Below are 16,663 nucleotides of genomic sequence, written 5' to 3' on the forward strand. Positions count from 1 at the left end.
AATGTTAAACCCACTCCTACGCCTTTGAGATTACACTGGCCATTTTACGCTAATATCAGATTTACCAAACAAAAACTGTAAAGTGCATATTAATGCAACCAACAGCACCCATTTTCAGAATTCACTACAACTCCCATAATTCACCTGGTTTTACCTTTTAGCATGCTGATCAGAGGTGGAGCCCAAACTACAACTCAGCTACTACATCTAATACAGATGATCTGTTCATTTCTAATTTTAGCCCCACCTTCTTACCATAAAATAGCAGAAAAGCAGTATAGTTATACAACTATAAAGTGTTATTTATGATCAGTATAGCTGATAACACATAATTGGTGTAGACATGAGGATGTGTTCATAATTATGTTTTTTGCATCACCATAAATACAAGGCTTTACTGTGCTGTACTCCTCATATACTGTAGATATAGCGCCCCACTGTGGTCAAAAGTGGATCTGAACCTCTAAACTCCCACAATACACCTGGACTTACCCCACTCACCTGTGCTCAATCGGCCTAATTTACAAAATAACACCTCACTACTTATACAGGTGTGGCAAGTCTTCTCAAGCCCAAGCCACGCCCCCTGAGGCAACACTTCTTAATGAATTACATACTTCTGTCTAGGGGTGGGCGAAATGACTCTTAAATAATATCACGATATTTCCTGGTATTTTCACGATAACGATACTTTTGGCGATATGACAAAACACTGTATTTGAAAAATTATTTAGAATTGTATTATTGCATGCAATTTGATATGGATAACTGAGATATTAAAAATATATATTTTATCAGATTTTTAACAGAAATCAATGATCCAGAATGTCATGATACTAATAATAATAATAATAATAATGCACTGCAAATATCTCCATATATCCAGGATTAAAGTAAAATAAATGATACTGGACAGATATAATCTGTCTCTAGTAGATATATAATGAGAAATTAGAACAGTGTGAATTTTTCATTTGCTAAAAACAGTAAAAAAGTAATCCAATGATGTGATTATATTTTGTGATATGGCACAATATTTCAGGGTACAATGTCGTTCACAATATTCCAAATTTTGGCCGATACTATCACATATGATACGATATGGCACACCCCTACTTCTGTCCCATGACTTTTGGCAAGTCAGCATATATCTATCTCACAACTGTGATATTAAAATATTATATATGTAATTATTGATTAATTAAAACAAACAAAGAGAGAATGTGGAACACAGTAAACAGCATGAAGTATTATTGCATTTATTTATGTATTTGTAAAAAGAAAAAGGAAATGCACAATAATATAAGAAATAATATTAAATATAATAATATTAAATATAATAATATTAAATATAATAATATTAAATATAATTACATCTGCAATTACTGAATAAATGAAGCACAGAGAGAACGTGAAATACATTAAACTGTGTTGAAACTGTATTTTTGTGAAATATTATATTCAATCATTTGCAAAAAAAAATGTCCACAATAATGTAAGATAAGAAATAATAATAATTTATTGTTTAAAAGTTCAAAAATAATAAAAATCACACTTCCCACACACTGTCCTCTTCATTCAAACAAAATTGCACATTTAAAATAATGCACATTCATTACTGACATAATACACGTAACCCATAGCATACGATAATCACTCCAGTTTTAAAAGTAAAAATCAATTTTAAAGTAACAATGTTCACTGTGCTGCAAAAGAACGGGGACAGTTGCGGACGGGATGAAACTAAAAAAACAAAAAATATAAAAGGCTGCGTCCCAAACGGTTCCCTACGCTGTATATAGTGCACTAGACAGGTCTCCACAGGGCTGCACAAAACTGTGGGGGGTAAAAAATCAGCATCGCAACATTTTTGTTTTCTGCAATTTACATTGCAATATAAAAAAAAAATACAGAATTAAAACATAAATAAAAAATTCCCCATATGTAAGCAACCCAACATCTCATGATATTGTTAATGCAAAACCTGGACTGTAGTATTGGAATAAAATAAATATATATAGTGGGCAGTTAATAATATATAATGATATATAATATATAAGTCATGGAAAAGAAAAGTCATGGGAATTTAAGCAACAAAAATATATACAATACCAGTCAAAAGTTTAGAAACACATTTTTATTAATATCCATTCTTTATTTTTATTATAAAAACCTGTGAGCAAAAGCTCAAAACCACTAGAACTCATCTAGATAGATAGATAGATAGATAGATAGATAGATAGATAGATAGATAGATAGATAGATAGATAGATAGATAGTGACAAAACATTAATAAAAAAACATTAAAAGAGAAATGGTGTGTCCAAACTTTTGACTGGTGCTGTATAATATTAAAATTTTAATTTGCAGTTGCAGGAGAGATTGGCCTTATTACAATTAATCGACACAATCAATTAACACCCAATTAACATCCCAATTAACACTCAAATAACACCCAATTAACGGTCTCTACCTTAAAAAGTGTCCAAACACAACATATTTCATATTTATTCAATAAATAAATATCAGAAACTTAAACATAGGGATGCACGTAGATATAGATATTATATCTGTATATACCGATATCATTTTTTTTTTTATCAGAATCATCGGCATTGGTCATTTTGGACAATATTTAAAACCAATATTTGTTGATATTTTTTTTTTTGTATGCCAGAAAAGGTGCCAAGCGACGCTGACCACGCTACTACAATAGGTCAACACTGTCTGCACTGATTTAAAATCAAATGATTCAAATTAATTTTATTTATTTTCATATTTTTTCAGTATATATTTAGTAAATTATTGAATTTTTTTTTATTTTTAAAGGCTAATTTTGAAACCTACATTAAATTTGAACTTAAATTAGTTTATAAATTTATAAGCTCTGTGTAAGTTATAAATATGTATATTGGCATTGGTTATCAGCTAATAAAAGAAATAATCAACAGATCATTGATTTAACTACCAAAATAATCATTAGTTGCAGCCTTATTTGCAATGTGACTACCGCATATGCGTACACTGATTACGATACTGAAACTATATATATATATATATATATATATATATATATATATATATATATATTGTGCAGCCCTGGGAGCCATGCACAGCAAAAGAGTAATGTTCATTAAAGCATTTAAGAGTTCAATTTTATGTTGTATGGCATTCTTAAAAAATATAAATAATAATAATTCAATATAATTTATAGCATTATTGTCCCATACCATGACCTTGAGGAAACATGAAATTTTAGAGGTGATTAAGGAGAGTTTTTACACCTGTATTCGGTTTCTCTGGTCTTAATCAGTTCATGACTTCGTTTTCTTGGTGAGTTTTCCCCTCTGTTTGGTTTGTTTTCACACAGGCACCTAAAACCTAAAAGCACCAATATGAGCCCTAAAATCCACACGAGCAGGTAGTCTCCTCTGATTGGTCAGAGCTGTCTGGGGATTAGCTAGAATAAATACAGTAATATAGTAAATACAGGAAGAGGGTCTAACATGCTGTGTTCTAGCATGTACTGAACATACAGCAGAGCTGCATTAGTTAATAGCTGTAGTTAGTAATTATTATCTGGGTAATAAATCAGATTAAACTGCACCTGAACAGCCCTTTAGCTCAAACATGAGTCAGTTTTAATTTACTTTCTTATTTTTTGGTGTAACAGCAGGGATTATATAACTTTTAACCTGAACCCATGTGTACGGAAAAAAAGAAAAATTAAACTACATGCATGTACCAAAAAAATTCAGTACTTTTAAATGTGATTCTAAATATAAATAAGTAAAATGACAAAACTAGCCATAAACTCCCAAAAACACAGCAGGTAAAATCGGCCCAAATCTGATCGGTTTAGTTATTATGTTTTTGTGATTTTTTTTTTCTTTTCTAATTTATTTTCCCATTTTCTCCCCAATTTACACGGCCAATCACCCAACCCAATCATTAGGACACTCCCCCTATCACTAGTGATGCCCCAACACCAGGAGGGTGAAAACCAGCACATGCCTCCTCTGATACATGTGAAGTCAGACTCCACTTCTTTCTGAACTGCTGCTGATGTAGCATTGCCGAGTAGCATCACAGCGCTAACGCTCGGAAGAAAGCGCAGCGACTCGGTTCTGATACAACAGCTCACAGACGCAGCCTCGTGCTGATCCACATCACCCTAGGAGTGACGAGGGGAAAGAAGAGCGCCTGTGCTCTCTCAGGGCTCTGGCAGCTGATGGCAAGCTGAATGAACAGGATTCGAACCAGCGAGTTCCTGATCATAGTGACAACACCTTAGACCTCTGTGAATTTATAAGTCTAAACAGTCAGATAAGAATGTTAATGTTAATGTGATTTATGTCAAATGAAAAGGAAAAATAGCTAAACATGGCACTGGCATGATAAAAAAACAGCCTGAAACAAGAACATAAACTAAAGTAGTGGGTGTGGCTAAACTAAATAATATAATGTCCTTTTTCAGTGAGCTTAAATGCATTTTCGATGATAATAAGCCTACTGCAGACACAGGAACTGCTTTAATACATCCTGTAAGACTAGAGAAGATGAAACCGAAACTTCACGTGAAGCGCTGCTCTCTAATACATGAGCACAAACTGTTTCTTAGACCAATTTTGGATATAAATCACATTAAAAGACAGTGTAAACAGGCTAACAAACAGAGAAATTAAAAATTCAGATTTCGGCTGTTTTTACCTGCGGTGTGAATGTACCGGTAACCTAAGAAATCCCACTCATGTGATTTTGATTAAACATGTTGTGATTGTGTGTGTGTCTGTGTGTATATAAGTATGTATTTATGTATGGAAAACCACATCCCTTGATAAAGCGCTATATATTAGGAGATATAAAACAACACAGCCCCTCCTCTTCCTCAGTAACGCGGGTTATTTGACCTCCAGTAAACATGAAACGTGAGATTATTCATCTGCTACATGTCCAAACAACGTAAAACTCCCAGTAAAACTTTAACAAATCAAGATAAATATGAGTTTGTGAACATCTCAACACTGACGAACCTCACTGTAACGCTCTGTAAGAGGCAGTCTGTTCTCAGAGCTACGTTCACTCAGCAGGTAAATGTGGCAAAAAATCTGATATTTTACATCATATGTGATACAGATCTGTTATCTGAGCGGCAGAGTAACAGTAAAAATACACTGAATTTGATATTTTCTATTTAATATGTGTGTATACATTAAATTCTGATACTTATCTGACTTGTGAACATTGTGAATTAGGGCTGCATGATATATCGTTTAAGCAACACAAGAAGTAGATACACAGCGCTGTCTCTGTGTCTGTGTGAGTGACAGGCTGCTGCTGCCTGAGAAGCACGAGGGGGAGGGGCAGTAATAAACACAACGTAACCACAAGCATGGCCTCCATCCACATGGTTGGGCACGTGCTTGTAAACGTGAGCACGTGTGGAAAGCTGTGCTCCTCAGTCCAGCACAGTTTAGCAGTGCAGATATTTCCAGTTACAGCTGAATTCACGCTTTTAATCCCAGAAAAACGTATTCTTAATCTTATTGACCTTTTAAAAAGCCATTTAAACGCCTGATTAAAGGGCTGATTACTGTTGTTTTGCTGTTTATCTCGGGTTTTGAGAACTCGGCGCTGACTCAGCTCTTGATTGGCCCAGATGCGAGACAGGTAGTGCGTGGGTGGGGGTGGGGCTGGTGACGTCATGAGCCCTGCACTGTTTAATATTGCTATATATATATATATACATATAATATATATATATCATCGAAAAAAAGAACATTTGCAATGTAAATTTTTCCAGTATCGTGCAGCTCTATTGTGAATCAGTCTGAACAGCGAAATTAGAATTTTTCAACTTTTAAGTTAAAAAGGCTGTGAGTAAGTGATGATATAAAGCACAATAGCTATGAATAAGGGTTGACAGAGGCCATAAATATTAAGTTTTATGTCTCTGTTCCAATAAAATAAGGGCGTTTTCACACCTGACCAGTCCAGACTATAGTTTGCACCAAGGTTCACCAAGGTCTTTGTCACGTTTAGTTTCGGTTTCACACTGTAGTTTAGTGACTGAGCACATTCAGCAACTTCATCCTACATCCTGTCGACATCGTCTATGTGGGCGGAGTCTCTTTTTACTTAATAAATTAATAAATCGTTTGTGAAATTTTAGTTTATAATTCTAGCTCTGTCAGAATCAGACTTTGCGTACACACTTTCGCTATTTCGCCATTTTTCATTTTCTGCAAATAAATGCTCTAAATGAATGAATGAACGATTTTTTTGTTTTGCAATTTGAGAGAAATAGCAAAATCAGAGGAACTGATTCAGAAACTGTGTGCTCTCAATTTTTTTTTTCAAAGCTGTACATCAAGCGTGGTTGAGACTTGAAGCTGAATTAATCTTACTGAATTTCTGTATTATGTAAAGGAATTTAACTATAATATTCTACATTAACGCTATTGTTTGAAAAAAAGGAAACCACATAAAAATCTAGAGGAATCAAGAGGAAGATGGATGATCACAAGCCATCAAACCACCAAACTGAACTGCTTAAATTTTTGCACCAGGAGTAAATCAGCATAAAGTTATCCAAAAGCAGTGTGTAAGACTGGTGGAGGAGAACATGATGCCAAGATGTATGAAAAAAACTGTGATTAAAATCCAAGGTTATTCCACCAAATATTGATTATTTCTGAACTCCTAAATCATTACAAATATGAGTCAAACAATAATGTTAATTTTACTTAAACATAAACCTATAAATAGCAAATTCAGAGAAACTGGTTCAGAAACCGAAGTGCCCCCTTTCTTTTTTCCCCCAAAACGAACAGCCATAAAGATTTGGGCCCTTGGATTTACCTGATGTGTGAACGTAGCCAAAGTCATGCAGGACCTATTTAGAAACGTCTATGAACCCATCCCCTTAAAATTCTATAAACATCAAGGCTCTAGTTGGTCACTTCTGCTGTTAGAAATGAGCAGAAAGTCCAAATAATTCCAGAAAAACAGGATATTTTTAGTTTTTTAGATTTTTTAAGATTAAGAACACCCTGAATATGGTTTCCATCACCTTCGGCCATCGCACTCGGTCCACAGAGCGAAGCTTTCACGCCGAAAGCCGCCGAAGTCCCAACAAACATCATCAACATCATCAGCAGCAGAAACATGGCGACGCTCTGCAGACGCTGATCTCAGGTCAGGATCCAGATCTGCTGTGAAGCAGAGCGACGGAGGCGGCGGCTCCATCCTCTCTGTATCTGTTTCCTCCATACGTTTATCTCCCAGAGCTGCTGAACCTTTTCACCTCGGACGGGGTCTAAAGCAGCGATTGGCCATTCTGTCAGTGATGGAAGTCCGCCGGCGCATATTAATGTATCTCGATGTGAACCTGCACACAGGAGAATACAAGACATGACATGTTAGAACTCACTGTAATCTTTCTACAGTATGTTCAGTATTCCTGATATATGTCCTGATATATATTTACAGAGATTTAATAGCCGTAAACAATACAGCTGCAGTCAAGAAGGCACAGCAGAGACTCTATTTCCTGAGAATTCTCAATAAATAAAAAAAAACATTCAGGAGAAGCTGCTGGTGTCCAGCAGCTATTGCTGTGCCATTGAGAGTGTGCTAACCTACTGCATCTCAGTGGCAGAAAGAAGAGCACTACAGAGAGTGATCAACGTGGCCCAGAAGATCACCGGCTGCCCGCTACCCAGTCTGGAGGACCTGTTCAGCTCTCGCTGTCTCAGCAGAGCAGTTAACATCCTGAAAGACTCCTCCCACCCTGGACATCATCTTTTCCAACAGCTGCCCTCTGGAAAACGCTTTAGGTCCATCACTTCCAGGACAAACAGACTGAAAAACAGTTTTTACCCCAGTACTGTACGGGTACTGAACACTGCACACCCTCAGACCACTACCAAGGAACTGACAAAATAAAACTACAAACCTTAATACCTGAACTTTCAACGCACTGTGCACTTTTTGTATTTATTATTTGGCAAATTAGTTACTTAAATTGTATATATTTTCATACATCCACTGTAAATTTTGTGTATTTGTGTATAGAGCTGTTTTTAGTTTATTTTCGTTCAGGCACCTTAAGGATTGCTGCTAAATTTCATTGTACACTGTGCATAGACAATACAAGTATCTTATCGTATATAATGATAATAGAATAGAATAATAACGCTGTTACATTTGTGAAAAAGCAATGAATTAAAAAATTCTGACATTTTAGACAATGTAGGTTTAGATTACATACGGGAGGTTAATCTTTTTTTATTATTGTTTTTATGTCATCTTCAAAATAGGATAACGCACATTGGGGTGATTGCACATCTTTACATATAAAAGCTGCCAGAGGGAATCTCAGTAAACAGGCATTGCCTAACTGAATGAACTTTGAATCTTTGTAAACAAAACCCAAATAATAAACAAAACAACACAAAAATGAACAAAATGAACAATATATTGAGATCAGTAAAATGATTGACTTCATGTATTGTAAGATAGGTTGATAATGTAACTATCATAACAAGCCTAGAACACATTGTACTTCAAAATTTTATGAAATGACACAAAACCTCACTTACAAATCCTTAAGAGGGACTTTTAGTTTGAAACAAGACGTATACAGGGAGTGAGAAATAAGGAAGACAGGGAGAGGAGAGAAAGATATTAAGTTAAGATATAGTAGGGATGCTCCAATGTGGGAATTTCCATTATTATACATGTATATACTTATTTTTAGCTTTCCACCAGCTGTATACCAAGAATAAAATGAAAGTTTTCTCATAAGAAATTAGTTTTACATTTCTTGAGCTTTATATTTATTAAGCTAACTAGTTCTTACTAGTTATAGGTCGGTTGATCATAACAGAAACAGAATCAACCTCTCTAAAGATGATCTCCATTTTATTAGGGTTCAAGCACCGAAGGTGCGTAGAACCCTATTGTTTTTGCTAAGATTTTTCTTCTTCTTCTTATTATTATTATTCTTTTTCCTCTGAAAAAGCAGTTGTGCAGCCTAAACCGTAAGTCGTAGAGACATGAAACTTTGTAGGTAGATGTAGGATCAGTGCATCTCGGAGGACAACAAAAATAGTACGGATTGGTCAAGTGGTGGCGCTATAAACAACGAAATTCATTTTTCACAATTTTCTCAATAACTCAAAAACCATAAGACCTACATTCAAAATTCTTTTTTATTGGATTCCTTGGGTCAATACCTACAACTTTGCAATTTGGACCATGCACTTCCGTCTATATAGATTTTGTGCTAATTTGCATAATATGCAGAACATACTTTTGCGAACTAGTCCTAGGAATTTTGACCAATCCTGGCATGTTTGGTATCAAAATACTCGTGAGAGCATGCGCTTCAATATTCAATAAGAAAAAGTTAAAATTTGTAAACAATATGGCCGCCATATGCAAATTAGTCCTTCCGGATATATGCCCCATTCACTTCAAGAGGTAAATTTGGAGCACTGTTTCTCAGCAACCGTGCAACCTAGCAAGTTGAAACTTTGCATGCAGAATCTATCATACAGCCTCTAAAGGATGTTCAAAGGGCAACTTAATCAATCAACATGGCTGAACACCATCAGCCAATCAGCATTCAGCAGACATTTTGGCAGGCTGAATGTTGCCCAATCTGGATGATATTTGGCAGTTATGTTCAGGTGGAGACACTGTAGTGACCTGCAAAGTGCTGAAACAATCCGCCCACTGGGGGGCGCTGTTCCAAAAAAAATAGTATATGTCAATCATACTGTACTATTTTGACATCTAATTGTTTTTGCCATATTCAGTACAGTGGCTCTGACAAATTTGTAATTACAACTATGTTCAAAAAGTGCTTTATTAATTTATAATTGCTAATTGTTTGAAAATAGCTATATTGAAACTACTCTCTGGATATTTGGCCTATCACCTCCATTTCGGTCTTGTTGCACACTGTAGAGTCTCTAGGTAAATGTTCATTAAAAACATTTGAGAAAATTTCACATACAATACTCTCCAGGCATCAAGCAATCTGTGCGTCCTTGGAATTTCTAACCTAAATTGCTGTAACTCTGTAGTATTTGCTGTAATCTCACAATGTTAAAGACCTCTGTACAATATCACTCTGATGAAGCGCCATTTAATACAGAACTAGATTAAGAATAACTTGACATTACATGTCATATCAGAACATTCACTCCTTTGTGCCTCTTCTCAACATTAATAACAGGTGAAAGACTTTTGATCATTTTAAATGTGACAGAATGTCTCCAATTGTGTAAGACCTTCTTACACATCACCATCCTATGCTCTAGTAGGCACCATTGTGCTAGTTGGTGCTTGATGAAGCGCCATTTAATTCAGAACTAGATTTATAATAACTTCGTAATTACATGTCATATCAGAACATTCACTCCTTTGTGTTAATTTAAACTTGTTTGGTCAAACATTTCAGCTTGTTCTGCAAAGGTTCAAAGGTCAATCTGAATACCACTTTGTGAACATTCTGGTTGAAGCCACCTGATCAATACCAATAACATGTAGACACCTTTTGACTAGTTCTAACTCACTTAATGAATATCCTACAAAGTTCACTAGATTTACATGTGAATTTAAGCACTGATCAGGTTGAAAGGCCTCTGCTCAACATTAATAACAGGTGAAAAACTTGATAATTTCTAAATGTGACAGGGCATCTCCAATCATATTAGACCTTCTTACACATCACCATTCAATGCTCCAGTAGGCACCATTGTGCCAGTTGGTGCTTGAACCCGATGATTGCCGCTTGCGGCTATATTTATTTTTTTTATTCTTTTATAAAGTTTGCAAAAAACATCACCTGCTTGGTTTCTTTTCAATTTGCACATTTATGTTTTTTATCTTGTTGAGTGACACTTTGTTGATGTTGTTTGGTGCTGTTTGTTTCACTGTATATAGTTGCAATTTAATTTACAAATAATATACACATTTAGACATTTAGAGATTATACCTGTTTGTTTATTCGAGATCGAGGGCCTTGGCTTCTGTATTTCATAATTTATTTTTGTATAAATAAAGCCGTATAAATAATACATATTTTATGTAATATATAGTGTTTTTACACTAGAAAATTATTTTACACATAATTTGGTAATAAATTGATTTAAGCAACCAAAAAATCTGTGGAGCCACTTGGGAGCCGAAAGAGCAGCTCTCCTTAGTGAGCTGAGCCAGAAGAACCGGCTCTCTAGAAAGATCTGGAATTCCCATTAAGGGTGGGCTATATGGCTCTAAAATAATATCACGATATTTCAGGGTATTTTTGCGATAACGATATACTTGGCGATATAGGAAAACTAAAATTATTAATTAATAATTAATTAATAAAAAATCACAAATCTAATTAAACTAAAAATACAAATTAATAAAATTTGCTTAAATCACTGAATTTCAATTTCCTTTACTTTTTCTCCTCCAATCACAACACACCTCACCACAACACCACTGCACTAGGTCAACAGACATAACTTTAAACCAACCTGAGCAGAGTACTTTTACACTTTTACTCATAAAGATTAAAAAGCTTGAGTTGATTGTTCAACTTCTTTTAAACACTAGTAAGTTATCTATAGTTCTACCTACAAATAAATAAATGGAGATATTTCGACATATACTTCAGGTAATGAGAAGCTACTCCCTGCATCAGCTGGGTTGTTACAGCTGATGGTAACAGTAATTTGTTAGTAATCAGTCTGGTTCCAGAAGCTGCTGGTGGTTCTATTGGTTCTGTTGATTCTGTTGGGCTGTCTGTAATGGGATATACCGGGTTGGGTCCGGGTTCTGTAATAAAGCTGCTTTTACCTGCAGGCGAACATTAAACATCATAGAGGCGATGAGGTAGAGGTAGGGGAACCGGATCCGGAGCCTCCAGGCCAGGTCGAAGAATATGAGCAGGGTTCGGGTGAGTCCTTTAGAGAACAGTCCGTAGGTTCGGCCCGCGGAGCCCGAGAACCGCAGCACCAGGTACGACAGTCCCGCCATCAGAACCGCGGCTCACAGCCCAGCTCCCCGCCCCGACAGGCCCGCTCTCCCGCGCCGGGTCAGCATGGTTCTGTACCGGGCTTAACCTCGAACCGATACCGCAGCCCGGCCGCACTCATACTCCGCCCCGCTGTCACTGTTCCCCACCGGATCACTAACCCGGAGACACCGGTCCCCGACAACTTCCTCTCAATACTACACATAAAAGCCTCAGGACTTTTATTTTTGCCTTCATAAAATAATAATATTATATTAACTAAAATTAAAATATTAACCATAAATAAATAAAATACAAAATGTAAAATTGTACTTATTATATTCCCACTCTTTATTCGTTTGATAACAAATAATAATAATAATAATAATAATAATAATAATAGTAATAATAATAATAATGACATGTAATATTTGATTTAAAAAATGCTTTAGAATTTTGCCAATAATTTGGCATTTTAAGATTCAAAGCAACTACTAAAATGTACATATTCTTAAAACATTCAAATATACAAATAAATAAAATTGTAAGTAAATAAAATATAAATAAATAAACATTTTAAAAATTATGTGTAAACGAAAAAAAATCGCGTGGTCACAATGAAGCTAACATTGATATAAAATGACATTGTGAGATTTAAATTATATAACAAAATATATAAATATAAATGTGTGTGGGATGTGTACATATATGTGGTTTTGGGCTGAATTTAATTCATTTTTTTATTTAATTCATTTACTGATGGAGTTTGGTGCTCTGTAAGTGTTTCTCTTTCACTCTACCCTGACAGCAAAGAACACTGAATTAACTTTTTTTTTTTTTTACTTTTTGGTTGCATATGTAATAATGTATTTGATAATTATTTATTTATTTTTAATTATTTTATTATTTTTATATTTTTGTGGCTGGATCTTGTTTGAGTGCATTATAGACGGAAAAGTGCATTATTTTATATTTGTCATTTTTGGAACATAAATCGGGTGTGTAAGGGTTAATAAATAAAAGTTTTTAAAGTTGAGAAAAGACTTTTATTTTGTGGTTAAGTGTATAAACCGGAAGTGTGCTGTGGGGTGTGAAGGTGTTGGGTGGTGGCTGTAAACTTTGCTGAGTTTCAGATCGGAGCCGCAGCGCTGCAGAGAGAGACAGAGGGAGATAAAGCGGGTTTTTTAACAGTAGAGGGAGTTTATTAGTTAGTTTATTAGTTTAAACAGGTTTTACTGTATTTAATCCGGTTATTAAATAGTTTATTAGCACATTAGCTAACTGCTACTTACCGTTAGCTCATAAAGGCTCAGTAACCCGGAGTAATGCAGGCCATAAAGTGTGTGGTGGTGGGAGACGGGTAAGAACTTTTATATAATTATCTTATTTAACAGTTTATAAACTTTCTGTCCTTTAATTATATCAATTTATATTATTAAAACATTGTAATATTGCGTTTACTTGGTTAGAAAAGTCCTGTATTGCCAATGAATTAAAGCAGCAGCTGGAAAGTGAAACAAATGTTTGTAGAAGTTAGAAAAATTAAATAAAATTAAAATAGAAACTATAAACTAATCCTTTTTCCATTCTTCCATAAGAAATAAATAAAATTATACAAAATAACGCTACTTATTTTTAGTAAGCTGTTTTTTTAAGGGTCAGTTTCTAGTTTAGTTTTAGTTTTTCTAACTTTTTACAGTTTTTTTATTACCCTTCTGTCCTTTTTTATATGATTTTATATTATTTAAACACTTTAATTCTGCGTTTAAGCGGTTTAAAAAAAAGTCCTGTATTACTCTTGAATTAAGCAGCAGCTGGAAAGTGAAACAATTTTTTGGTAAAAGTTAGAAAAAATAAAATTGAAATAGAAACTAATCCTCTTTCCGTCTTACTTAAAAAATATAAAGGGTTAATACAACCAGCGTTACACACTATAAGGTTACTTATTTTTAATAAGCTGTTTGTTAAGTGGAAGAGGGTCATGAATTAAAGCACCAGTTGGAAAGTGAAACAAGTTTTTTGTAAAAGTTAGAAAACCTAAAATGAAACTAAAAACTAGAAACTAACCATCTTCCACTACTTACTAAAACTATGTAGAGGGATTAAAAAAAATTAATACGCTGTTTTTTTTTTAAGGGGAAGAGGGTGGGTTTCTGTTTTTTTTTTAGTTTTAGTTTTTCCTAACTTTTACAGAACAGCAATACTTTTCTAACCTCTACAGTAATACAAGATTACTATTTTAAACTGTTACTTGCTGACATATTTAGCTGTTTTAATCTTGGATAAACTTTAAAATCCATTAATTGAAGCTCCTTTTTGATTTGTTTGTTGTTTCAATAGATCAGACCTCAAATAATGCAAAGAAAACAGGTTCATATTCATGCATCTTGGCATCATGTTCTCCTCCACCAGTCTTACACACTGCTTTTGGATAACTTTATGCTGCTTTACTCCTGGTGCAAAAACTCAAGCAGTTCAGTTTGGTGGTTTGATGGTTTGTGATCATCCTCCTCTTGATTATATTCCAGAGGTTTTTAATAGTGTTTTGGGATGGCCGTGACATTGTCTTGATCTGGTGGTCCTTCATCCACACCTTAATTGATTTAGCTGTGTGGAATTGAGCATTGTTCTCCAGAGGGAACACTGCCAGAGCAGAAGGAAGCATGTGTTTTTCAGGATAACCTTGTATGTGGTTTGATTTATGTGTAATTCGCAAATTATTATTATTATTATTATTATTATTATTATTATTATTATTCCCAGTCATAATCAGCATGCAGATGTTTTTAAGAGAAGAAAATGAAACACAGCAGTTTGCTGTTTTTTACTGAATTAGTCAGTACTATGCTTTTCATTTTGAATAAACAAGAAACTGTAGTGTATTGCACAACCTTCAGGACGTTCCACCTGCGTCCTGCCGTCTTAGATATGAGGAAGTTTCACCTTTCCTGCTCTGTGTTTGCTGTAAGAGGCTGGCGAGAAGTGGGCGTGGGTCTGTTGGGTGTAGTGATGTAAGTCTTTATGCCGGGAAGAGCTCAGAGAAAAGCCCGGCGATTAAATCACAGGAGGTGAAAAGCTATAGGGCGGGTTTGTCCTGTTAGATGAACTCAGTGCTACTTTTCCTGCAGTTTGTTTATACCTGGGCTGAGTGATACTGGAATAAAACTCACATCATAATACATTTTCTTTTTGTGATTATGTATAGTGATTAGTGATCAACAGATTCTGATATTTAAAGAGCACAATTATATATTAAGCAGATGTTTAGTTGTTGTCCCAATCAATTTTTATTCATTTTTCCCCTTTTATTATTATTATTATTATTATTATTATTATTATTATTGAGACATAACATTTGCTAAATTTAGATTAACATTTTAACACTGGTATGGTCTATAGTGTCTTAATCCTTTCAGACCCTGCGTCCATTACAATGGACTTCATGTATTTTCTATATTTCTATTTGTTTTGTTGCACTGAACACTAATTGAGACCTGTTTTTAATCAGAATAGACTATAAACAAGCCAAATAAAAATGTATGAGCCAATGAAACAATAGCTTATTCCCACCCATTGCACTGGAAAACTACAGCACTAGAGCCAAAATAAATTATTGTATGTAATTTAGAACACTTTTTCATGTTTATTTTAGTGTTTAGGTATGGTTTGTGTACAAAACGGTCAATATTAAATCTAAAAACATTAAATTTTTTTTTACTACTATCTATTAATTTTATTAATATTGGGTTTTTTTTCTACACCGGTACATTATTCAGGATTATTTTCTCAGGGGGTTTTGGGGTAATTTCCTCTTTTATGGGGGGGGGTTCTTTGTGATTTTATTCCCGTCCAGAACGATCATGTAGGTGTTTTTCTCAGACGTCCTCTGAGAAAATTACAGGCTGAATTATCTACTGTTTTTCTCTGAACTCCGTGCTCCTCCGGTAATTTTAGTCCCGTCCGGACGCACATCTCTGAGTTTCGTCTCCTCGCCTTTAATAAAATAGATATTTGTCCACTGCCGCACACCGTAATTACAATTTGTGCGCGCCACGGATTCCACGAGATCCACGTTAAAAAAACACAACAGCGAGTGGAAATGGAGGAGCTACTGAACTGTGAGAGTTTTATCACTAAGTTGTAAAAAAACTATTTTTTAGAAGAAATCTGTTATTTTGTTGTTTGAATACAGCTGGTTGAAGGCTAAAATGTAAGATATGAAAATGTTATGTTTGTTTAATTTATAATAAATAATAAAATTGGAATATAGGAAATTAATTTAATACATAATACAGAACAACGTTAAAAGAAAATAACAAGACATTATAATTAAAATAATATACCAGTAATGAAAAGAAGAGCCATAGAAAACAAAATAGAACAGTGTGGAAAGTGCAGCTAAAGTGTGTTTTTACTTAAAAGCTTTAACTTAAAAGTGGTTACAGTTTGAGCAACATCTCACAGCTTCTGGAAGTTTGTTTCAACTGATTGCAACATAATGTTTTGTTGTGATTTATTAATATGAACTGTGTTATTGTGCTTTATTTCAGGGCTGTAGGTAAAACATGTCTGCTGATCAGCTACACCACCAACGCTTTCCCAGGAGAGTACATCCCCACAGTGTGAGTATTCACTTTATCAGTCTTT

At 34.6% G+C, this 16,663-nt stretch overlaps 2 protein-coding genes across 3 annotated transcripts in view; one reads left to right on the plus strand and one right to left on the minus strand.

The window, feature by feature from the left end:
- Positions 1 to 1,496: 1,496 nt before the first annotated feature.
- LOC103043390 (small integral membrane protein 10-like protein 2A) lies at positions 1,497 to 12,198 on the minus strand. The gene is made up of 2 exons (XM_022671452.2): positions 11,860 to 12,198; positions 1,497 to 7,390 (listed from the first exon to the last, which is right to left on the minus strand). Exons 1-2 carry the CDS (start codon positions 12,037 to 12,039, stop codon positions 7,370 to 7,372), a joined length of 201 nt encoding a protein of 66 aa, XP_022527173.1. The 5' UTR covers positions 12,040 to 12,198; the 3' UTR covers positions 1,497 to 7,369.
- Positions 12,199 to 13,089: 891 nt separating this feature from the next.
- Positions 13,090 to 16,663, plus strand: part of rac1b (Rac family small GTPase 1b) — a 28,895-nt gene continuing 25,321 nt past the window's right edge. For both annotated transcript variants that reach the window (XM_049468148.1, XM_022671443.2), the window contains exons 1-2: positions 13,090 to 13,376; positions 16,567 to 16,638. In XM_049468148.1, coding sequence (XP_049324105.1) covers positions 13,342 to 13,376; positions 16,567 to 16,638 — 107 coding nt within the window. In that variant the 5' untranslated portion in view covers positions 13,090 to 13,341. The remainder of the gene's footprint in view (positions 13,377 to 16,566; positions 16,639 to 16,663) is intronic.

Source organism: Astyanax mexicanus, chromosome 19 (assembly GCF_023375975.1).
Source record: "Astyanax mexicanus isolate ESR-SI-001 chromosome 19, AstMex3_surface, whole genome shotgun sequence".
Classification (NCBI taxonomy): Eukaryota; Metazoa; Chordata; class Actinopteri; order Characiformes; family Acestrorhamphidae; genus Astyanax; species Astyanax mexicanus.